This window comes from Girardinichthys multiradiatus, chromosome 3 (genome assembly GCF_021462225.1).
Source record: "Girardinichthys multiradiatus isolate DD_20200921_A chromosome 3, DD_fGirMul_XY1, whole genome shotgun sequence".
In the NCBI taxonomy this organism is placed as follows: domain Eukaryota; kingdom Metazoa; phylum Chordata; class Actinopteri; order Cyprinodontiformes; family Goodeidae; genus Girardinichthys; species Girardinichthys multiradiatus.
Genome location: NC_061796.1, coordinates 48,204,765 through 48,229,756, shown reverse-complemented (window position 1 = coordinate 48,229,756; position 24,992 = coordinate 48,204,765). Strand labels below are relative to the sequence as shown.

At 44.2% G+C, this 24,992-nt stretch overlaps 1 protein-coding gene across 5 annotated transcripts in view; it reads right to left on the bottom strand.

Annotated features, from left to right (window-relative positions):
- The window catches only part of col6a4a (collagen, type VI, alpha 4a), a 108,342-nt gene that overhangs the window by 68,148 nt on the left and 15,202 nt on the right, over nt 1–24,992 (bottom strand). For 3 of the 5 annotated variants that reach the window (XM_047361402.1, XM_047361404.1, XM_047361405.1), the window contains exons 3-5: nt 9,424–9,528; nt 7,854–8,462; nt 2,466–3,053 (exon numbers count right to left, since the gene is read on the bottom strand). In XM_047361402.1, coding sequence (XP_047217358.1) covers nt 2,466–3,053; nt 7,854–8,462; nt 9,424–9,528 — 1,302 coding nt within the window. The remainder of the gene's footprint in view (nt 1–2,465; nt 3,054–7,853; nt 8,463–9,423; nt 9,529–24,992) is intronic. The other 2 variants (XM_047361406.1, XM_047361407.1) reach the window with 1 other exon arrangement.

Genomic DNA, 24,992 nt, shown 5'->3' with positions numbered 1-24,992 from the left:
TACTCCACTTCCCTCTGTTCTTAAGCTCTCTGTTTTTGTTTGTTCTTCGCTGGTTCCTTGGTTCGTTCATTTATCCTCGTCTAAAGCTTTGACTACTATGTTGCTGCAGAGTCAACTCTGTAAGGTTTTGGAGTTTCGATTTGTGTTTTTGTATCTGCAATGATTTTGCTACTGTCAAAATAAGGTGAGATCTTTCCATGTAATCCATGCAACATTTAGTAACTGCTCACAGTTAACTCCATAAAAGTTACAATAAAAATCCTTATATCCTTATGTGTAATCCATGCAATAATTATTAAAACACACAGTTGAAACAGTGGGGAGTGAAACAAGCATGTTCTCATATTCTGGAGTTGAGAGGCTGGAGAAGCCTGTGTGGAGCCACATATTATCTGTCTTATCTTTTGTAAAAATATAAACAAGTATATCCAAAGAAATGATGTATGATGATTTTACATTCTTTCACATGTATTAAATAAAATTAGTAATCTTTGATTAACAAGTTAAAAGATGTATGATTGAAATGTGGTTAAGAACTGAGAATTAGAGGAAAAACATTAAGGTTTGACAAGAAATAAAACATTAATCATGTGTGAAGCATGAATAAAAAGAATGAAGTGATGGTTTTGCAACTGTGTTTTAAAGTAAATGCTGAAAGCTAAAGAATTAAATGTGTAATAGTGTGTAAAGTTTAAAACTGAGCAGATTAGGGAGAGAACTGTAGGATGACTAGGAGTGACGACAGCCAGCTGCATGCTGACAGCGACAGGAGGATGCGACTACAGACCAACGTGGCTATTTTTGGCATCTCCAAGGCTGAGAAGCAGAATCAGTAGGTCACAATGACCATGACTAAAGTATTGAGCAATAATCAAGAAGCTGAGCTGAATAGGTTGCGCAATAACTAAGAAGCCTACTAAGGGCCTGACTGGTGAAAGCATCAAGCGCTATAAAAACAATGATAGCAGACACGGGGTTGTTTCCTCGCAGAAGACCAGTGAACAAGATCTGATGGAGAAAATAAGCTTAGATGGAAAAGGAACAGAGACACAGCCCCACTGATCGACTGCATTAAAAAGAGGATCAACCCGTGAGCCCAGAAAGGACTGCCTAAAAAATTAAGAATCTGATTTAATCTAAAGCCTTTTTATCCAGACAACAGAAGTGAACTTGATCAGTGAACAGCTGATTGCTCCCAGTTTCAGGCTTCTGGAAGTCCTGAATCAACCTCATTTATGTCTCCGGGTTTCCTTCAACTCTTCAGCCTCTAGAAACTACTTTCTTCGGAGACATATGACAACAAAGATCCTGTTTAACCATCAAAGCCTGGAGCATCAGTGCCTGCCACTTAAAGGAAGAAAACTGAAGATTGAGTCGTATTCCCTTCAAGAAACCACTCGTTACCAGAAGAAACATCTCCATCAGGTGCATGGATGAGCCTCCGTCTTCAAAGCCTCTTCAAACCCACTAGTTTCAGCATCAAGGAAAGACAGGTTGAGTTGATTGATTCGTTTCTATTATTGAAATTATTTTGTGTTGCCGAATTTAAGCTGTTACTGACCCCTGCAAAAGCATTACTAATTAAAGAAAGCATATAAAATTCTAGTTAAATCGTGGACATTCAATTATTTGAGTCACCGTATTTTTTTGGTTTTTCATTGGTGGTAAAAAGTCTTGTTGCCTGGTTCTAAGATATTTTAGGAGGTTTTTATAGGTTGCCTTAGCCAAGTTTGTTAAAACAGTGCCTTGGGGCTCATGCTGAGCTACTAAAATTAACCTAGCCCATATACCAAGAGCCAGTTGTAAATTAGGGAATGAGCAGCCGTGAACAAAAGTGACTGTCGAAGGTGTGGATGACTGCGAGAGGCTACTCAGTCGCCCGGACCTCCAGTTGAAGAAGGACGAGACTTTTGGATGAAGGTTGTCAGAGGCTAGGCGAGTCATTTCCCGACACCAACTTAAACAGAACTTTCAGTAAACCTGCTCAGTAAGATCGTTCAGGTTTAGGGAAGTCCGGACCCGTTAGATGGAGAGCTGGATTGAGCAAACCTTTAGACATGGGGAAGTAGGAGGGAGCGGTTAGCTCATCGGACAAAGAAACTACGTTCTTGCTACGTTTGGAAAACCTTCTGAACTTATCTTTGAATAAAAGAAGACTCCTTTAAACATGCAGCTACCGAGCTCTTGTCTGTGCTTTGGTCACTCTAAACCTCAGAACGCGACGGTTTTAAAAGATTTTAGAGATTTCTTCTAATAAAACAGGAAACCAGTGGTGTCTGTGCTGAATAATGGATTCTTCTGCTTTACATGGACCATGAACCTGGACTGGTGGTGAAGTTTGAGGCTGGAGAACAGTTACGGTGTACTCAGTTCAAATATTTAATAATTATTAGATATTTAATCATTAAGGTTGTATAATTTAGGCTGCTGACTTATCAGTTTGACCTTGCAGCTCTTTGCCTCACCTTGTCTTTGATCCTCCATTGAGACACAGACAGTTTGCAGCAGACCCCTCGTCAACTTCTGCAGGGCCTGAAAGTTGTCGATAGTGAACAGGAAGCGCTGTGAAGGCTGGTTAGCGATGTTCTCTAGCTCCTCCAGGTTGACTTTTCCCACCCCAATGGCAAAGACAATGACCCCCTGCTGTCGCAGTCGCTGGGCGGGCTCCTCTACATTGTCTGTCGAGTCTCCGTCAGTGATGACTACGGCGATTTGAGGCACTCTCTGACTCGCTCGGCTCCCTGCCTCCTCCGTGAAGTACTGAGAAATCAGGAAGTCGATGGCCTTGCCGGTCTGGGTGCCTCCAGTCCGGTAGGGAAATTTGTCTATTGCATTCAGCAGAGACGGAGCCTCCAGGTACTCCTTCAATAAGAACTCTTTGTGAGGCTCGGTACTAAACTGAGCCAGGCCAACCCGGACTTTGTCTGGGCCGATGTCAAGGCCCAAGACAACGCTTCGCAGAAACAACCTAACTTGCTGAAAGTTAGCGAGGCCGATGCTGGAGGAGCCATCAACCAGAAAGACGATGTCGGCCATGCTGGCTTTGGCACATTCTGCAAAGGAAGAAGGAGAAAGTCAGAAACTGAGAAAACTGGTTCTGCACCGAGTGTCTGAGCACCGAGTGTTTCTTAAGACCGAGTGTGTCTGAGCACTGTAAGAATTATGATTATTGATTAATTAATATTTATCAAGAATTATAATTTAAAATCATAATTTGAAAGAAATTAATTGCTAACCAAAAAATCATTACTTACGAATCGAAATCAGAGATGACTTCTGGTGTTGTAATTATGGCTCAAAGCCCTTAATAATTACAATTATTAAATTCTCAGTAATAATTGATAACTATTTCTAGATGTCACTGTTTAAACAACCGTTTCACCGAAGGTGAGGGAACTTTGACCTTATTTTGACTGACAAATAACTTGCTCAAAATAAACACAAACGCTTTCTCTTTATCTACTTGAATATTTATTAAATCAACAGCCTGATACACCTCACTATTCTGATTCAATAATCTTCACCTAATCAAGCATGCAAAGTTCTACACAAAAGGGTAAAATAACTAACTAAACAAGATAAAACATCGAGTGTGTATGAAAGTCAAAGTAGCAGTTATGGCAAAACAATAGAAAATAAAGTACTGAGCAAAGCTTTGGGAGCGGCCTCCACCAGGCTGCAGTCATAAAACCAAGTTGGAGCTCAGTGAAACACAAAGGGTCATAAAGCTTTTAGGCGGCAACCAGTGGAAAAACAAAGAGTGAAGACCATGGAACAGTGAGTTTTCACCATGAGGTTCTAGCAGTCCGACTTTAAGTTCACCTGAGTCTGCGCTCAGGTGTTTAAAAACACCGTTAGACATGCACAGCTTCAAAGCGCGGCTTTCAGAGTCTCAATAAGACATTTCATGCACATACAACTCAGAACACATTGGACTATAAGTGGCCATTCTAAATCGCCCTTAAATCCTACTCTATCCTGCCCAAGCTATTTCTAGAAAAAAAAAAAAAACGGGATTACTTGATGTCGTCTTCTCTGGAGTGTGTGTGTGTGTGTGGGGGGGGTTGTTACGCATCCGTAACAAACTCAAAAGACGTCTGGCCTTCCTCCTTTGGCAAAAGGAAAAAAAATATGACGGATCGTCAGCAGTTGACTGAAAAAAAAAAAAACAAAGGAAAATTTCGTCTCCTTGGAAAACCTCAGTGGGTTTTGCTTGGTTACGTGTTAAATTCATGTCTTCCATCGGTAAAGTAAAACTTGCAAATCTTCCTATCCCTGCAAGCTTAACCTGTTGAGTTTCTCATGAGTTTTGGTCAGTGGGGAGAATTAATGAAAACCCATGTGTGAATTTCTTCTCCAGAAGCATGCGTGCCACCGTTGTGTGGTAACCGGTCTCGGTTTCCAGCGGGTAAAAGCAAAGGGAAGAGGCCTCATATTCCTTATATAGTCCACTGTGACATCAGAGCTGCGACGCCCCTTCCTATCAGCAGCAATGTCTGCTGGGAGTTGTGGTAGCAGACCATCCTGGGGTATATAGTAGCAAACAAATGGTCCAACAGCACCGAGTGTGTCTAAGCACCGAGTGTCTCTGAGGACTGAATGTGTCTGAGTACCGAGTGTTTCTGAACACCGAGTGTGTCTGAACACCAAGTGTGTCTGAGCACAGAGTGTTTCTTAAGACCGAGTGTGTCTGAGCACAGTGTTTTTTAAGACCGAGTGTGTCTGAGTACCGAGTGTTTCTGAGGACCGAGTGTGTCTGAGCACGGAGTTTTTCCGAGGAGTGTGTCTGAGCACCGAGTGTTTCTTAAGGCCGAGTGTTTCTGAGCATCGAGTGTTTCTGAGGACCGAGTTTTTCTTAAGACCGAGTGTGTCTGAACACCAAGTGTGTCTGAGCATCGAGTGTTTCTGAGGACCGAGTGTTTCTTAAGACCGAGTGTGTCTGAGCATCGAGTGTGTCTGAGCATCGAGTGTGTCTGAGGACAGAGTGTTTCTTAAGACCGAGTGTGTCTGAGTACCGAGTGTTTCTAAGGGGCCGAGTGTGTCTGAGTACCGAGTGTGTCTGAGCACCGAGTGTTTCTGAAGACCGAGTGTGTCTGAGTACCGAGTGTTTCTGAGGACCGAGCGTGTCTGAGCACAGTGTTTTTTAAGACCGAGTGTGTCTGAGTACCGAGTGTTTCTAAGGGGCCGAGTGTGTCTGAGTACCGAGTGTTTCTGAGGACCGAGTGTGTCTGAGCACGGAGTTTTTCTGAGGAGTGTGTCTGAGCACCGAGTGTTTCTTAAGGCCGAGTGTTTCTGAGCATCGAGTGTTTCTGAGGACCGAGTGTTTCTTAAGACCGAGTGTGTCTGAACACCAAGTGTGTCTGAGCATCGAGTGTTTCTGAGGACCGAGTGTTTCTTAAGACCAAGTGTGTCTGAGCATCGAGTGCGTCTGAGCACCGAGTGTTTCTAAGGGGCCGAGTGTGTCTGAGTACCGAGTGTGTCTGAGCACCGAGTGTTTCTGAAGACCGAGTGTGTCTGAGTACCGAGTGTTTCTGAGGACCGAGTGTTTCTGAGGACCGAGTGTTTCTGAAGACCGAGTGTGTCTGAGTACTGAGTGTTTAATACCGAGTGTGTCTGAGTACCGAGTGTTTCTTAAGACCGAGTGTGTCTGAACACCGAGTGTGTCTGAGCACCAAGTGTTTCTCAGGACCGAATGTATCTGAGTACTGAGTGTTTCTTAATACCGAGTGTGTCTGAGTGCCGAATGTTTCTGAGGGCCGAGTGTGTCTGAGTACCGAGTGTTTCTTAAGGCCAAGTGTGTCTGAGCACCGAGTGTTTCTTAAGACCGAGTGTGTCTGAACACCAAGTGTGTCTGAGCATCGAGTGTGTTTGAGCATCGAGTGTGTCTGAGCACAGTGTTTTTTAAGACAGAGTGTGTCTGGGCATCGAGTGTGTCTGAGCACCGAGTGTTTCTGAGGACCGAGTGTGTCCGAGCACAAAGTGTTTTTTAAAACCGAGTGTGTCTGAGTACAGAGTTTTTCTTCAGGCCGAGTGTTTCTTAGGACCGAGTGTGTCCGAGCACAAAGTGTTTTTTAAAACCGAGTGTGTCTGAGTACAGAGTTTTTCTTCAGGCCGAGTGTTTTTTAAGACCGAGTGTGTCTGAGTACTGAGTGTTTAATACCGAGTGTGTCTGAGTACCGAGTGTTTCTTAAGACCGAGTGTGTCTGAACACCGAGTGTGTCTGAGCACCAAGTGTTTCTCAGGACCAAATGTATCTGAACACCGAGTGTGTCTGAGTACCGAGCCTTTCTTTAGACTGAGTGTGTTTGAGTACCAAGCCTTTCTTAAGACCGAGTGTGTCTGAGCACAGAGTGTTTCTTAAGACCGAGTGTGTCTGAGTACCGAGTGTTTCTTAAGACCGAGTATGTCTGAGTACCGAGTGTTTCTAAGGGGCCGAGTGTGTCTGAGTACCGAGTGTTTCTGAGCACCGAGTGTTTCTTAAGCAAAGGCAAAGTTGATAATGCTGGCAGTTCAAGATGTTTCTGGTTCTGGTGAAACTTTCTTCCTGTTAAATTGGTTTGTTCCTCTCCACTGTCACCCTGTACTTGCTCAGAATGATAGATTACAGCAACGCCAAGGACTGCAATCTGCTGGTTTACTTGGACCAAGTTCTACTCTTATCTGTAGAAGTAGTTGGGACTAAATTTTGTCTTTGTTTTATCACGTTCCAACCTCAACCTTTAACGTATTTTATTGCAGAAAAATAATTTATGGTTTTTTAACAAGTGTGGCATGAATTTGTTTTCAGCCCTCGTGAGTCAATACTTTGTAGATCCACCTTTAGCTGCAGGTCCAGATGCAGATCTTTAAGGGTATTTAATTTCTGCCCATTCTTCTTTGTCAAAAATCTCAGGGTCCGTTAGTTTGGATGGAGAATATCTGTGATCCGTTTACAAGTCATGCCACAGATTCTCAGTTGGATCTTTAACTGGGCTTTGACTAGGCCCTTCTACCACACAAATCTGCTTTGATCTAAACCATCTCATGATATCTCTGGCTGTATGTTCAAGTTACTTGTCCTGATGGTAGGTGAACCTCCACCCAAGTCTCAGGTCTTCTGCAACCTCTAACAGGTTTTCTTCCAGGATTGTCCTGGATTTACCTCCATCCAACTCCCCATCTACTCTGACCAGCTTCCCTGTTCCTGCTGAAGAAAAGCATCTCCACAGCATGATGCTGCCATCACCATATTTGACTGGGGATGGTGTGTATATGATGATGATGTGCAGTGCCAGTTTTCCTCTAGAAGTTTTACCTGTAGACCTAACAGTGTAATTTTGGTCTCCTCTGGTCAGATCATCTTCTCCTACATGTTTGCTGTGTCTCCAACACATCTTATCACAAACTGCAAACATGATTTCTTTAGTTTTGTCTGTGAGGAAAAATCCTAATAAAAACGTATTTGTGGTTGGAACATGTGGAAAAATAAAACATTGCTGTAACTGTGTAACTGGATATGTCTTGACATTTTGTTGTGATTTGTTGTGATTTTGCCTTGTATGAAGATGAAGGACTGATCTGATCAAATAATCAACCTGAGGAAAATGAGGGTGGAAAGTAAAACATCTGTGAAGATAGACTTAAAGAAGAACTGGTGAACAGAATGTCTTCACAGATAGTTGATTAAGACCTCAGAAACCATTTTTTATCTCTTGGGTAAAAGGCTTTTAGGGACCATGGGATAGAGCTTAAATGGTTTCATTATAATGAAAACTGACCAATCAAAGCTTTCTCTGTGAACTTTCAGTTAAATGTCTAAAATCAGACCTCTGCATGTGCAATCAGACCCATCTCTGTGATCTGCAGCTCTTTACCTTGAGACACCTGCAGGAGTTGTCTCTTGACTTCCTCCACGGTGGTGCAGAGCGTCTGGACGATGTTCTGAGAAATCCCCTGAAGGGCTGTGAAGTCTGACACGCTGTGGACGTGCTGACTATGCGGCCTGTTCGCTATTTGCTTCAGCTCATCTTTGTCTGCATCTTTGATACCAATAGCATACAAAATAATTCTCTTGTTCCTCAGCTTCTCCGCATGGAGCTCCACTTCGTCCTGAGATTTGCCATCGGTGATGACCACGGCAATCTGTGGCACGTTCTGCTCCGCACGGCTCCCAGCTGTTTCCACAAAGTGGTTACTCAGCATGAAGTCCAAGCCCTTCCCAGTGTTGGTTCCTCCTCCCCGGTAAGGTAAGTTCTTGATGTATTCCAGGATTCCCTTCTTGGTATGGAAGGTGTTGAGTTTGAACTCTGTACGTGGTATGGAGCTGTACTGGACCAGGCCAACCCGGACATGATCAGGACTGATGTCGAAGCTGTCAACCAGGGTGTAGAGAAACTGACGGATCTGATCAAAGTTCTCTGTGCCAATGCTCCACGAGCCGTCCACCATGAAGACCATGTCAGCTACGGCCTCTTGGGTGCAGACTGAGGGTGGGGTAGAGGTCATGGAGAAGTCTTACAGAAACAACAGAAACAAATTGGACCCGAGCGTCCAAGTGTATTAGCCACAGGTAAGGAAGTGTCAGCGTGATTTCAGGAAAGAGATGGTGAGGTGATTGTGCTGTAAGAAAGCTGGAGGAATAATAAGCAGCGTGATCCGATCCAGTTCTGGATAGTTTCTGGACAGCACCAGGTGTCTCAGCTAAAACGTGTGATGAAAACAAGCTTCCAGGTGGTGCTGACATCTTTCAGACAGCAGTAGTGAAACACTGACAGCTTCCCTCAGCTTTAACTGCTTCTTCACATCACTTCATATTACTGCTTTAATTTAGGTTAATCTGAGTGGACTTTATGGAGTAGCTCTGAGCAGACAACATCCTACCGTCAGCAGACGGTAATCAGTTTGATTTCAGGTTGGAAAATCTGTTTTTTAGACAAATAATCCAAACTGGTGTAAAAACTAGAGATACCAAATTCTCATAATCTTAACAAAGACCTTAAACATTTACAGCAGTTTAGGCAAGCTAAGACCAATTTGATACAAAGCAGCACAGTCTGCAGCACAAAGCTGACTGAAATCCTCACATTTCAGGTTGCTTTGTTCGAGGGTCGAGGATTCAACCCTGTTATTCTTGGGGGACTCCTCCTTAATCCTGCAGACTGGGACTCCTCTGACTGGGATCTACAGCAGGAAACATGCTGACTGCTCAGTGCTACACCAGCTAACCCCACTTTAAGCCTGTCTGGGTTAGTAACTTTGCTCCTAAAGCTCAAAGTGAAGTCAAACCTAGCTCACCACATGGTATTGGTGGGCTAAGTGTTGACAGTGTTTTCTGCTACATGCAGGTCAGGCTGAGTTTATTACTCCTGCAGATGTTACGGCTCGGTGTGATGCAGAAGCGTGGGCACGTTCTCACGTGAAGCAAGGCAGCGTAATCGCACCCACCTGTCGTTTGAGCGGCGTTGCCATGGAAAGATGCTGCTACAACAAGGCAGAGCAGCAGACTCCGCCTCCTCTCCATGCTGGAACAACTCTCAGGTTCTTCTTGAGCTGCAACAAAGAAGACTGTAGGTAAGGAGGAGCAGTCTGCTCAACATCTGGAAGGGGAAGGTTCAACCAGAGCTGGGGGGACGCTGAGGGACTGACATCAGAACATCAAACCATACCTCACTTACCAAAAACAAACTGAATCACACATCAAATAATAAAATGTCTTGCACTTAGAAAAGTTTCTACCTTCTCAACCTGAAGCACCATAAGCCGGACAAGTTCTGGACTGCAGGACATTCCCTCATGAAAAACGTTTCCCACTTTGTACTTATCCCATTCTTTCTCCCAATACATTCCTGCAGTAGGACTACCAATCCATGAAGAGTTGCAGGTGGAAACACATCTTCAACAGTCTGGGGTTGTCGTGTCTTGTTTCTAGTTCTCCAACAGTCCCTGCTGGGTTTCATCCTGTCCAGCAGCTTTACCCTCCTCTTCCTCAGCCAGGCCTTTACAATAGGGTTTTCCATCATCTTGGTGGAAAATATCTACAGGTCCTTCTCAAAATATTATCATATTGTGATAAAGTTCATTATTTTCCACAATGTCATGATGAAAATTTAACATTCATATATTTTAGATTCATTGCACACTAACTGAAATATTTCAGGTCTTTTATTGTCTTAATACGGATGATTTTGGCATACAGCTCATGAAAACCCAAAATTCCTATCTCACAAAATTAGCATATTTCATCCGACCAATAAAAGAAAAGTGTTTTTAATACAAAAAACGTCAACCTTCAAATAATCATGTACAGTTATGCACTCAATACTTGGTCGGGAATCCTTTTGCAGAAATGACTGCTTCAATGCGGCGTGGCATGGAGGCAATCAGCCTGTGGCACTGCTGAGGTCTTATGGAGGCCCAGGATGCTTCGATAGCGGCCTTTAGCTCATCCAGAGTGTTGGGTCTTGAGTCTCTCAACGTTCTCTTCACAATATCCCACAGATTCTCTATGGGGTTCAGGTCAGGAGAGTTGGCAGGCCAATTGAGCACAGTGATACCATGGTCAGTAAACCATTTACCAGTGGTTTTGGCACTGTGAGCAGGTGCCAGGTCGTGCTGAAAAATGAAATCTTCATCTCCATAAAGCTTTTCAGCAGATGGAAGCATGAAGTGCTCCAAAATCTCCTGATAGCTAGCTGCATTGACCCTGCCCTTGATAAAACACAGTGGACCAACACCAGCAGCTGACACGGCACCCCAGACCATCACTGACTGTGGGTACTTGACACTGGACTTCTGGCATTTTGGCATTTCCTTCTCCACAGTCTTCCTCCAGACTCTGGCACCTTGATTTCCGAATGACATGCAGAATTTGCTTTCATCCAAAAAAAGTACTTTGGACCACTGAGCAACAGTCCAGTGCTGCTTCTCTGTAGCCCAGGTCAGGCGCTTCTGCCGCTGTTTCTGGTTCAAAAGTGGCTTGACCTGGGGAATGTGGCACCTGTAGCCCATTTCCTGCACACGCCTGTGCACGGTGGCTCTGGATGTTTCTACTCCAGACTCAGTCCACTGCTTCCGCAGGTCCCCCAAGGTCTGGAATCGGCCCTTCTCCACAATCTTCCTCAGGGTCCGGTCACCTCTTCTCGTTGTGCAGCGTTTTCTGCCACACTTTTTCCTTCCCACAGACTTCCCACTGAGGTGCCTTGATACAGCACTCTGGGAACAGCCTATTCATACAGAAATGTCTTTCTGTGTCTTACCCTCTTGCTTGAGGGTGTCAATAGTGGCCTTCTGGACAGCAGTCAGGTCGGCAGTCTTACCCATGATTGGGGTTTTGAGTGATGAACCAGGCTGGGAGTTTTAAAGGCCTCAGGAATCTTTTGCAGGTGTTTAGAGTTAACTCGTTGATTCAGATGATTAGGTTCATAGCTCGTTTAGAGACCCTTTTAATGATATGCTAATTTTGTGAGATAGGAATTTTGGGTTTTCATGAGCTGTATGCCAAAATCATCCGTATTAAGACAATAAAAGACCTGAAATATTTCAGTTAGTGTGCAATGAATCTAAAATATATGAATGTTAAATTTTCATCATGACATTATAGAAAATAATGAACTTTATCACAATATGCTAATTTTTTGAGAAGGACCTGTAGATTGATTCTATTTGACTTATTTCTGTTATTTTTTCTGGTTTCTGAATGGAAACAAAAAATCTTGTTTTATTACTTCATTATTTTTTATTCCAGTTTGTGACACTAAAATATTCATACTTGTACTCGTCGCTTACACTAAGATATAATTTTTTATGAAATGAAATGAGGTTATTTAAAGCAGATATTAAACTGTGAAAGAGGCCGTTTGTAAAACTGTCTCAGTGACATGTCCCAGCCTCTCCCACAGATTAAACACTTATCTTCTGGTTGCTTCATCATATTTCAGACCATAATGACTTTAAGCATCCAAATAATTACCTAAGTTAAGAGTTGCTGATCTAAGACAGTAACCGCAGCTCAGAGACAGAGAATAAATCGGCTGCCGAGGCACAGGAAGTAGCTCTACAACAGCAGGAGATGATTAAACCTCAGACTTCGGGCGAACTCTGTGTGCAATCATCGCTGAAGGTACCAGGTCCCTTAGTCAGATCCAGGTCTCAGCCTCTGAACTTCTGTTCCATCATCATAATATAAATCCAATAGAGCTGTTTATTTTGTAATTTGGAGTAAATGTTGCTGCTTTGAGGATCTGCAGCAGAGGATCAGAGCTCTCTCCATCGTATTTATTGATATGTTCTGGTAACTTAAATGTTCCTGAATGGGAACTGCTATTTCATGAGATTTAATATTTTATTCATTAATTTGCACCCATAAAGATAGATATTTTTACAATATCTTCTTGAAAGGACCTAGAAAATGTGATATATTTACAGATTAAAGCAGACATATCAAGCTTTTAAATCCTTCATTTCACCTTAAACCCTCCAGCTGTGGTCTATATAAAGTGGAACCTCAACGCTTTGGTCTGAACTCCTTGTTCTTGTAGCTCCTCAGGCTCCTCTTCTACCTGTTCTGAGGAGCATCTGAGAGCAACTCGTTTTGGTGCCGTCTCTTTAAATGCTGCTGAGGCCCTTCACACCCCGCCCACCTCCAGGTCAAAGAGCGCTGCACTTTAACCTGTTCAGCCATTGTTGTAGTTTGATAATTATCTAGCTACGCAGAAAAACAATGAAACCTGTTAATGTAACAATAATATTAAAATCTGCAGTCTGGTTCTGTCCTCCAGGAGCTAAAAGCAGCTTGAGTTGCTGGATGGTTGTGGTCCTACTTTCTATGAAAGGAAAATGGTTAAAACAAGACATCCAATGTTTTCCACTTTACGAAGGTTTTAATTTTTTATCTTTATTGAATGACAAAAAGTGTATCTGTGTCAACTGCTTGTGCTCGTAACCAAGGTTATTATTGAATTATGGTTAGAGGCCACAAAACAAATCCTTCTGAGGACAACTGGCTCCCAGACCACACTTTGGACTCCCCTATGAAAACCCAGCACAATGTAGATGCCACTGGCTCCACTTGGCTTGGCTTCGCTCCACTTGGTCCACTTTGGGAGCCTTTCCATTATTGTTTATTCGTACCAGTACCAAGTTTTTTGGTCCTTGCTCCTGCGCAGGTCCAACCGAGGCATAGTCGGGACCACATGTGACATGAACAGACTGCTGTTCACTGATTGGCTGTGAGACCAGGAGAAGTGAGAAGGTTTTTTAAGAGGTAGTGCAGGGAGAAGGTAATAAAACAATATTAAAGAATACAAAGGCCAGAGCGGGTCAAACCCAAATATAATTTTACTATTTACTAACCATAAACCAGCTTGAAGGCTGGAAGAAAAGGAAAAGGACACCTCAGCTTTCTGAATTACACGCAGGTAGGGGGCGCTGTAGTTTATAACATCCTAACCTGATCACACATGAAATCAGCTGTTCAGACACACAACCATTTCCTCCAAAACACACAAACAAAACCACCATGAAGCAGGTTTAGTTCTGATATTTACTGACGGTCCTTCAGAGAACCAGCGTCTACAGGAGGAGGGAGCAGGCAGAGAGCAGCTGCCTGTAATCAGACTGCCTTCATCGGGTCAAACTGGAGGAAGACCCGCTGAATCCATGGAGCACAAAGATGCAGCATCCAACCTAAAACTAACTTCACTGCGGTCAGAAGCCTGTGGTTCCGGGCTTTAGAGAGAAGAACTTCCTTAAAAAGCACAAAATATTGACTTAGTCAAACTTTGGAGCTTCGCCATCCAGACAGCAGCGCCTCTCCTCTCGGCTTCTCCTGACCCCCCCCTACTTATTTATCATTTTTATTGTTTCACGCATATTACTTTAATGAGACAATGTCACACAGTAACAGCAGCACAGCGACTCGACGGCTGGAGGCATAGCTCCAGCCGTTAGTGGGTCCATGAAAACATAACAGGGACCGTACCAAGTACAGCGAGACCCAGTGGACCGCACAGCCTTAATAGAGCCAGTGTAAAAGGGGCATAATTGTATTGAACCCCCTGAGTCTATACTTTGTAAAACCATCTTTGGCTGCAGGTCTTTGAGGAGTTCTGCCCCAGACATGGGATGAAACAACCAAAGGTTAAGTAATCATCTGCAGGCTAATGCAAACAGGCCTCTAAGTCTCTTTATTCTATATTGTGTTTTAAAATTCAGACAATCCTTATTTCAATGAGGTGTTTTAAACATGGTCCATTAATGTGAGTTTGCTCCATTTAATCTGTGTTTTACCTTGACCAGTGTGGTTACCAGGGGAACGCGATCTGAAAAGTTATTTGCTCTGTGTTTTTCTCCTCGCCTGGACCAAAGCTTAACTTGTTCTTTCTGAGTGAGGATGGATGGATGGATGGATGGAAAGATGGATGGATGGATGGATGGGTGGAAAGATGGATGGATGGATGGATGGGTGGAAAGATGGATGGATGGATGGATGGATGGAAAGATGGATGGATGGATGGATGGGTGGAAAGATGGATGGATGGAAGGATGGATGGATGGAAGGATGGATGGAAAGATGGATGGATGGAAAGATGGATGGATGGATGGATGGAAAGATGGATGGATGGATGGAAAGATGGATGGATGGATGGATGGAAAGATGGATGGATGGATGGATGGGTGGAAAGATGGATGGATGGATGGATGGGTGGAAAGATGGATGGATGGATGGAAGGATGGATGGATGGAAGGATGGATGGAAAGATGGATGGATGGAAAGATGGATGGATGGGTGGAAAGATGGATGGATGGAAGGATGGATGGATGGAAGGATGGATGGAAAGATGGATGGATGGAAAGATGGATGGATGGAAAGATGGATGGATGGGTGGAAAGATGGATGGATGGAAGGATGGATGGAAAGATGGATGGATGGGTGGAAAGATGGATGGATGGAAGGATGGATGGATGGAAGGATGGATGGAAAGATGGATGGATGGGTGGAAGGATGGATGGATGGAAGGATGGATGGATGGAAGGATGGATGGAAAGATGGATGGATGGAAAGATGGATGGATGGATGGATGGAAAGATGGATGGATGGATGGATGGGTGGAAAGATGGATGGATGGGTGGAAAGATGGATGGATGGAAGGATGGATGGATGGAAGGATGGATGGAAAGATGGATGGATGGAAAGATGGATGGATGGATGGATGGGTGGAAAGATGGATGGATGGAAGGATGGATGGATGGAAGGATGGATGGAAAGATGGATGGATGGAAAGATGGATGGATGGATGGATGGAAAGATGGATGGATGGATGGATGGATGGAAAGATGGATGGATGGATGGAAAGATGGATGGATGAATGGATGGGTGGAAAGATGGATGGATGGAAGGATGGATGGAAAGATGGATGGATGGAAAGATGGATGGATGGAAAGATGGATGGATGGATGGATGGATGGAAAGATGGATGGATGGATGGAAAGACAGATGGATGGATGGAAAGACAGATGGAAGGATGGATGGATGGAAAGATGGATGGATGGATGGAAAGATGGAGGGATGGATGGATGGATGGAAAGATGGATGGATGGGTGGATGGATGGATGGATGGATGGAAAGATGGAAAGATGGATGGATGGAAAGACAGATGGATGGATGGAAAGATGGAGGGATGGATGGATGGATGGAAAGATGGATGGATGGATGGAAAGATGGATGGATGGATGGAAAGATGGATGGATGGAAAGACAGATGGATGGATGGAAAGATGGATGGATGGATGGATGGAAAGACAGATGGATGGATGGAAGGATGGATGGAAAGACAGATGGAGGGATGGAAGGATGGATGGATGGATGGAAAGATGGATGGATGGATGGATGGAAAGATGGATGGATGGATGGAAAGACAGATGGATGGATGGAAAGATGGAGGGATGGATGGATGGATGGAAAGATGGATGGATGGAAAGATGGATGGATGGGTGGATGGAAAGATGGATGGATGGATGGATGGAAAGATGGATGGATGGAAAGACAGATGGATGGATGGAAAGATGGAGGGATGGATGGATGGATGGAAAGATGGATGGATGGATGGATGGAAAGATGGATGGATGGAAAGACAGATGGATGGATGGAAAGATGGAGGGATGGATGGATGGAAAGATGGATGGATGGAAAGACAGATGGATGGATGGGTGGATGGAAAGATGGATGGATGGATGGATGGGTGGATGGAAAGATGGATGGGTGGATGGAAAGATGGATGGAAAGATGGATGGAAAGATGGATGGATGGGTGGATGGAAAGATGGATGGATGGGTGGATGGATGGAAAGATGGATGGATGGGTGGGTGGATGGAAGGATGGATGGATGGGTGGATGGAAAGATGGATGGATGGATGGAAAGATGGATGGAAGGATGGATGGATGGGTGGATGGAAAGATGGATGGATGGAAAGACAGATGGATGGATGGATGGATGGAAAGATGGATGGATGGATGGATGGATGGAAAGACAGATGGATGGATGGAAAGATGGATGCATGGATGGATGGATGGATGGATGGAAAGATGGATGCATGGATGGATGGATGGAAAGATGGATGGATGGATGCATGGATGGATGGATGGATGGAAAGATGGATGCATGGATGGATGGATGGAAAGATGGATGCATGGATGGATGGAAAGTTGGATGGATGGATGGATGCATGGATGGATGGAAAGATGGATGGATGGAAAGATGGATGGATGAATGGATGGATGGAAAGATGGATGGATGGATGGGTGGATGGAAAGATAGATGGATGGATGGAAAGATGGATGGAAAGATGGATGGATGGGTGGATGGAAAGATGGATGGATGGGTGGATGGATGGAAAGATGGATGGAAGGATGGATGGATGGGTGGATGGAAAGATGGATGGATGGATGGAAAGATGGATGGATGGAAAGACAGATGGATGGATGGATGGATGGATGGAAAGACAGATGGAAAGACAGATGGATGGATGGATGGATGGAAAGACAGATGGATGGATGGATGGATGGAAAGACAGATGGATGGATGGAAAGATGGATGGATGGGTGGATGGAAAGATGGATGGAAAGATGGATGGATGGGTGGATGGAAAGATGGATGGATGGGTGGGTGGATGGAAGGATGGGTGGATGGAAAGATGGATGGATGGATGGAAAGATGGATGGATGGAAAGATGGATGGATGGATGCATGGATGGATGGAAAGATGGATGCATGGATGGATGGATGGATGAATGGATGGATGCATGGATGGAAAGATGGATGCATGGATGGATGGATGGATGGATGGATGGAAAGTTGGATGCATGGATGGATGGATGGAAAGATGGATGGATGGATGGATGGATGGAAAGTTGGATGCATGGATGGATGGATGGATGAATGGAAAGATGGATGCATGGATGGATGGAAAGATGGATGCATGGATGGATGGAAAGATGGATGCATGGATGGATGGATGCATGGATGGATGGAAAGATGGATGCATGGATGGATGGAAAGATGGATGGATGGAAAGATGGATGCATGGATGGATGGAAAGATGGATGCATGGATGGATGGATGGATGGATGGAAAGATGGATGCATGGATGGATGGAAAAATGGATGGATGAACGGATGGATGGCTGGAAAGTTGGATGGATGGATGGATGGATGGATGGATGAATGGATGGAAAGATGGATGGATGGGTGGGTGGATGGAAAGATGGATGGAAAGATGGATGGATGGATGGATGGAAAGACAGATGGATGGATGGATGGATGGAAAGACAGATGGATGGATGGCTTGAAAGATGGATGGATGGATGGAAAGATGGATGGATGGGTGGGTGAATGGAAAGATGGATGGAAAGATGGATGATGGATGGGATGGAAAGACAGATGGATGGATGGATGGATGGGTGGATGGAAAGATGGATGATGGAAAGATGGATGGATGGATGGAAAGACAGATGGATGGATGGATGGGGGGATGGAAACATGGATGATGGAAAGATGGATGGATGGATGGAAAGACAGATGGATGGATGGGTGGATGGAAAGATGGATGCATGGATGGATGGATGGGTGGGTGGATGGAAAGTTGGATGGATGGATGGATGGAAAGATGGATGCATGGATGGATGGAAAGATGGATGCATGGATGGATGGAAAGATGGATGGATGGATGGAAAGATGGACGCATGGATGGATGGATGGATGGATGGAAAGATGGATGGATGGATGGAAAGATGGATGGATGGATGGATGGATGGATGGAAAGATGGATGGAAAGATGGATGCATGGATGGATGGATGGATGGAAAGATGGATGGATGGATGGATGGATGGAAAGATGGATGGAAAGATGGATGGATGGATGGATGGATGGAAAGATGGATGGAAAGATGGATGCATGGATGGATGGATGGATGGAAAGATGGATGGATGGATGGATGGAAAGATGGACGCATGGATAGATGGATGGATGGATGGATGGATGGAAAGATGGATGGATGGATGGATGGAAAGATGGACGCATGGATAGATGGATGGATGGATGGATGGATGGATGGATGGATGGAAAGATGGATGGATGGGAACCCCCTCAGAGGCTCTCTGACCCAGTCTGCAGTGGTTAGGGTTAGCTAACTAGGTGTTTTGTGTTAGCAGAAGATAAGAGGAACCAACAATTTTAACGACTCCTGACGCCAAACATTTGACTACTTGCTGGTGAATCAGAGAAGCGGTTCCGGCTGTTTCTCCATGGGAGCACAGCGATCTGCAGCATCTGGCTCTACTTACTGCCAAACTCTGTGCCCTCCAATAGCAGCTGCCCACATCACAGCCAGGATGAGCTGGAACTGTTTTACTGTCATTGGATTCGACTTGATGGAGAAGTTCTTCAGATGAAGCAGCTCCCTGCTGGTTTATAACCAGCGCTCTGCCCTCTCTGCTGCAGTCAAAACATCTCTGCTGCTCTAATTCCAACCTTTTCCCCACTTCTCTCTTTCTGAAGTTATTTGAACATCAAGACACACTGGAACAAGTCATTCTCAGAGGAAACACATCTGCATTTTATTACATAGTTGGAAACTGAGGTTTAAACATCTCAGACAGCTGCCAATTTTCTCAGGAGTGGATGTCCCAGCAGATCCAGCCTAAGGTCAGAGCATGAAGCAAGGAGAAATGACCAAAAACACACCCATCTCAGACTCTCCAGGGTTCAGTTAGCAGGTAAAGGTCATGACACTGAACCAGTGTGGCTGCTCAAAAGGGTTGAAGAAGAAAGCCTCTTCTCTATACAAGATGGCAGCAGGACTTAGGTCAGAGGACAAGTCTTCTGGGACAATGTTCTCTGCACCAAACATCAACAGGACAATGATACAAACACAGACCTGTAACTAAATGGCAAAAGACAAACCAAATCAATGGGTTGCAATGGACTAATCAAAGTCCGATATTAGGGTTCTCCCATAATTTACCCTCCTGAGGTGACCTCCTCCTAGCAGAACAGAAAGCCTTGAATCAAACGATTCTGTGTTCAGATTTGAACTGAAGACGCTCAAAGAGCAACAAGAAAAACTGATTTTCTTTGAATATGAGAGCATTTGGCCCATTTCCATCAGTGTGTTCATGCATCACCATATGTGCACAGATGCTGCGCTCTCAGAAACATACTTCATGCCTGTGTTTAATGACCTGCCAGAAAGCTGGGGCCCAGGGAAGAAGGAAAGGCTTCTTCTAATGTGGAGCATCTGAAGCCAATCACAGGAATGAGGGTCTTTAAGGGTCTCTGCATCATTTAACCATCAGCTCTATTTACAAGAACCTCCACACGGACCTCCACTCTATATTTATGTAGTCAGAGTTTGGGTATTTTTTTCTCCTTCGGCTCCGAAGTTGGACTGTTTGAAGTTAAAGAAAGAGGGCCCTCTCTGTTTGGAGTCCTGGTCCAAACAGAAAGAATCTGAAGGACATTTCAGATGGTTCTGAGGCCAAATGAATGTTCTACAGACCCAGGATGAGTACTACTTAAGCAACAGTCCCAGCTGAGCATCTCTCCTGCTTTATTCCCGGCTTTGGTCCAATCTAACACAGGTCCAATTCACTGAGAACAGTTCCAGCATCAAAGGGAGCATCTAAACAAATGTTCATTCATTTAAACCCAATTATTCTTTCTAGTGTAATAACCTCGGCCCGATTTGGCTCGGTTCAGCTTGGTTCGGCCCGTAGGCTTCACTGGTTCAATGCATGGAAAAAAAGTAATGTGAACAATGCTGAGCAGCACCAGCATCACACCAGCCATACAGTGTTTCCATGTCTCCAGTGGGAGATCATGTTCAGCATCAGCATCTAAAGTTAGTAGGATGGATGTTAGATGTGACAATTAAAGCCTTTCTGCAACACTAGATGACAAATAAAACCCGTTTAGTCTGAGGGGTTCTGTTCGGGGCTGCCGACCGTCTCCCATGGCAACTGTCTCCACGTCAACCTGCTGATGTAGATTCAGAGCTGGAGGTAAATGTTGAACCTCCAGCTGTGGAGATCAGAAAAGAAGAATCAGAAAAGCTTTAGTGTCAAGTACGTTTTTGGACATACAAGGAATTTGTTTTGGCGTAGTCGGTGCAATACAGTGGATAAAGGTAGGAAACGCTTCGGACAACATTTCTCTCAAACATTTGACTAAAAACCTTCAAATCTTCATCAGCTTGGGAAAAACCTGCAATATGTCTTCAGAAGAAGAGACGTAAACAGTCCTACAGGCTGCAGAACTCAGAGTTCTGTTTAATGCTTGTTGAGGCAGATTAACCGTAACAAAACAGAACACATCAGGATGGGTTTAGGCCCAAACAAACCTATCTACCAGAAGAAATGTTACAGTTTAGGGGTTTACCTCTGATCCCATCACGTTTGGAACCAGACGCAGCACAGACAGGACAAGGAAGACCAAGTTCAGAACAGGCTGCTGTAGATGAAAGCTTTCCTCACACTGTGGCTGCTCTGAAACATCTCTAAAACCTGAGACTTCCTGTAGCTTCACAGCGTTTCATTTCACTCAACATGGAGGAGATAAGGTGTCAGACTGCGTCTTCCAGGGATCTCCAGCACAGCTGGAACAAATTCAACTCCTCTGAACTCTGGGTTCAATTTCCTGGTTAAATTTCACAAGGAGAACAAAAATCTGGGCATTTAAATGTTCCCAGAGCTGCTTTCTCTGTGTTTGTCTCGAGCTGTCGGAGAAGTAATTTCTTCAGACCCACCAAGAGGAAAATCTGCCCCTGAGGCCCACTAGTTCCACTTAGGAACAACCACGGAGGAGCCGGAGATTAGTCCGACCTCCACGCTGAGATCATCTTGCCACCACATGCTTGAGCAGACGGAGTTCTGAGTTCCCCTGTCTGCTCAGTCAGATCATCGATCACACGTGGGAGCTGCGGATTACAGCCCTGTGAGAAGCAGAACCTGGATGACTGCAGTCTGACCTGATCCGGATCAGAACACCACACCTTTCCTTCTAAACTCCAAAGCAAAACTTAAGTTCTTCAGCAACACATGGACCAAAGTTCTGCTTGGTCCAAATCACAAAGCAGATAATAAAGAAAATCCTACAAATATCAAATTAATGCTTAAAAGGAAAATAAATCTTCTACTTCTGGGAAAATTTGATATTTAAAAAGTTTGGATTCAACATTTTTGTATTTGATTTGAATCTAAACAAATTTCAATGCTTTAAACCTACGTTGAATCTGCTTGAGTAACAAGAGGCAATGATGCTACAGAAAGGCAATCACACAGGTCTGGTTCTGATGACAAACGGAGCACCCTGCCAGCTGTTGCCATAGAAACACATGTTGCACAGAACCGATCAACTGTCCACATCTTCTCTGTTCAAATTTGTCTATGAAACAGAAATGAGTGGTTCTGCTGAAGAACCGTTCAAACCTTGCATCTGCAGGACAAACTGAACCAGAGACAGGGGGATCAGTTCAGTTTGGGTCAGCAGTGTTGAAGACTAATATGCATCTATGTTCTGTAACGTCTCTGTCAAACACCAAGGTCCGCCCTGGCCCCCTGGTTTGGCCCCAGCTGATGTGGACTCCCCTGAGGGTCTCTGATTGGACCGTTGAGGGACAGATGTTTTCTCTCTGGGTAATCTAAACACAGATTGTATAGAACATATACGGGACCGTCTGTTTGGAGCAGCGCTCAGAGTAAACTGCTGTCAGGATGTGATTTATACCTGAGCTGTGAGGTCCAACAGAACCAAATATGTCCACTAACATGCTGAGGTTCCCGGCTGTGAGCAGTGAAACATGATTGTGATCATCCTGATCCAACACAGATGTTTCTGATGCTGTTCTAAGATACCACATCACAAAGAGAGTTAACATGAAGTCACACACAAGAAGTACTCCCAGCTGTGAGAAGGTGACTGAGAGGAACCGCACTGAACTAAAACCATCAGAATTTCACTGATTTGCGTACTCAACCACAGCCGCAATGAGGCCAGCTTTACACAGCGGCAAGAGGGGGCAATGCCCCCTCAAATAGATGCCTGATCCCTCAAATCAATTCAATTCTCAATCACACAAGCCCCTGCCTCTCCCTCCTCCTCCTCCTTCACTTAATATGAGTAAAAACAAACATTTTGAGATTTTACTTTTACTGATACTTTTCTGCCACCAATAATAACTATTTTGATATAATTTTCCCAGGAATAATTTCTAAAATCCCCCCAAATGTAGTGAAAGCCCAAAGCTATTCTTTTTCAGCCCAACGTGTTCAAAAGAAGCCCAACTGGGGGAAAACCAGTGCAGTCTGGCAAATTGCACAGCACAACACAGTTTACCCCAATCCCATAAAGAAAAGACTAATGAACAACAACAACAAACATGTTGGAGTATAATGTGCATGCAAGATGATGTCCCTTTACATTTCTGCCTAGCCCTCATATATGCATGCCCAGAACCGGTCCTGGTCTGGAACGGTGCAAACACTGACTGACGTGACAGGAGAGCTGACCTGCTTCTTCTGGGATGTCAGTGTAAAAAAGTCCCACCTCCACCTCTCCTGTTATTTACCTGAAATGTGTGAATGGGTTAATGTGACCTGTTAGGTTGAGGCTCTTTGAGAACTTTTTATCTTCTAATCCAGATGTCCTAACAGTTGTTCAACATTCAGACCAGAGATGAGGTTACAAATTAACTGGATTCAATGTACAAGTACTTAGCCAGGTAGATCCAGAACCAGCAATAGAGAGCATGAATGGTGGCTTCAGGAGTGGAATAATCAGGAAGTTATCGGAGCGTCTGACGATCTGAAGGTAGCAGACATAGAGCACGCTGCTGCCCCAGACCACTCTGCAATGTGGGCTTGGAAGAAGCCTGGTGGTCTCAGTGGGCAGTTCCTCTGTGTGAGGAGATATGCAGCTGATGTTGGAACCAGAGGATAGTAGATCATGATCACCTGGCCTCATGTCACATGGTGGTGGTACCAAAGACCCGAAGATGAAATATAGATTTTATTCTTTGCTCAACAGAACCCGGTTCTGAATGACTCACAGGTCAGAGTTAAATTCTTCCCTCTTAAAAACGCCAGGAGCTGGACTGAAACTGAGTAAAAAAAGGCCCCTAGAAAGCCTGGAGAACTGTTCATCAGGACCACTTTCACAGATTAGAAGAAACTTCGGATAACAGGAAGGAAAACAGAATGAAATGAGGACAGTCTGCTCAATGAGGTTCTACAGATTGATGCAGGTTCTACAGGCCGCTGAAGGAGGTTCTACTGGCTCCTGGATCAGGGATGTACTTAGTTGGTTACTTACATCTTGGTTTTATAAATGATGAATTGGATCCAGTCCAAACCTAATCAGTAGATTACAGATATAATGTTCCCCTTCTGTGTTTTTCAGTTGTTGAGACCAGAGTCGCTGTGTTTGATTTGTTTAGTCTGGACTCAGAGAAAAGCGGTCAGACTGTGTTCTGCTTTAATGACTGTAAAATATTCACTGTGGTTCTGTTTGTGCAGCTTTGTGTTTGGGTTTATTCTCCCATGACAAAGAAGAATATAAAAACATATTTGTGTGGAGTAGGGCGTCTGAGGGAAGCATGTTAACTCTGGCCTGCAGAAGAAGAACAATCTAATCAAACATGCTGCTTTTACACCAGCTCAGTTCGGTCCATTTTAAACTGACTGAAGTTTGAACCAAACCAGCCAATTATGGTCCACCTGAAAATGTAGGTCTCAGTTAACTTGGAGGAGAACCCTGATGCAGTTTGCCTTCTGTGAGAAAACAAAGAGACTTTCCAAGGAACCAAAGAGAGGAAATGACAACTCCTGTTTGCATGATCCATGGACAGATCTGAGAACCCAGCAGCATGCCGTAATCTTTACCGCTTCGTTTTCTCCACACTGCTTCACCGGGTTCAATAGCCTGCTGTCTCATTATGGCGAGATGTTTTATTATATTTATTAGCCAGACAGGATCTTTAAAGTAATTCTACCTAATTAAGAAACAGCTCAGATATCCAGAAAGGCACTCTTCCTGTCCACAACTAAGCTTGCAGCTATTTCAAACATCATTGTTGGAGGAAAAGAGGAAATTTCTACTTCAGATATCTCTAATTCAAATGTTAATTTGCGAGAGGTGTGTTTTTAATTAAATTTAAATGGCATGCCATATATTTGCTGCTGATACTTTTCAGTTTCTCCCCAAACTAGCAGCCGTTGTGTCTGCATAACGTTACACAAGTGGTTTGGTCCAATTTCCAAAGCATGAAACCAAACTATGAAGACAGTTGGAACCTTCAGGCAGATCAGGGGCTTTGGATCTCTGAGCTGACCTGAAAACATTCCAGATCTCCACACATTATAACCAGGAGTTTAAATGAATCAGCTCAGTTCCCCAAACACAGAAAACGGGCGGAAATATTTTAAATGTGCCTCAAATGAGAGACATCAGTTTGTGCAGCTGTTAAA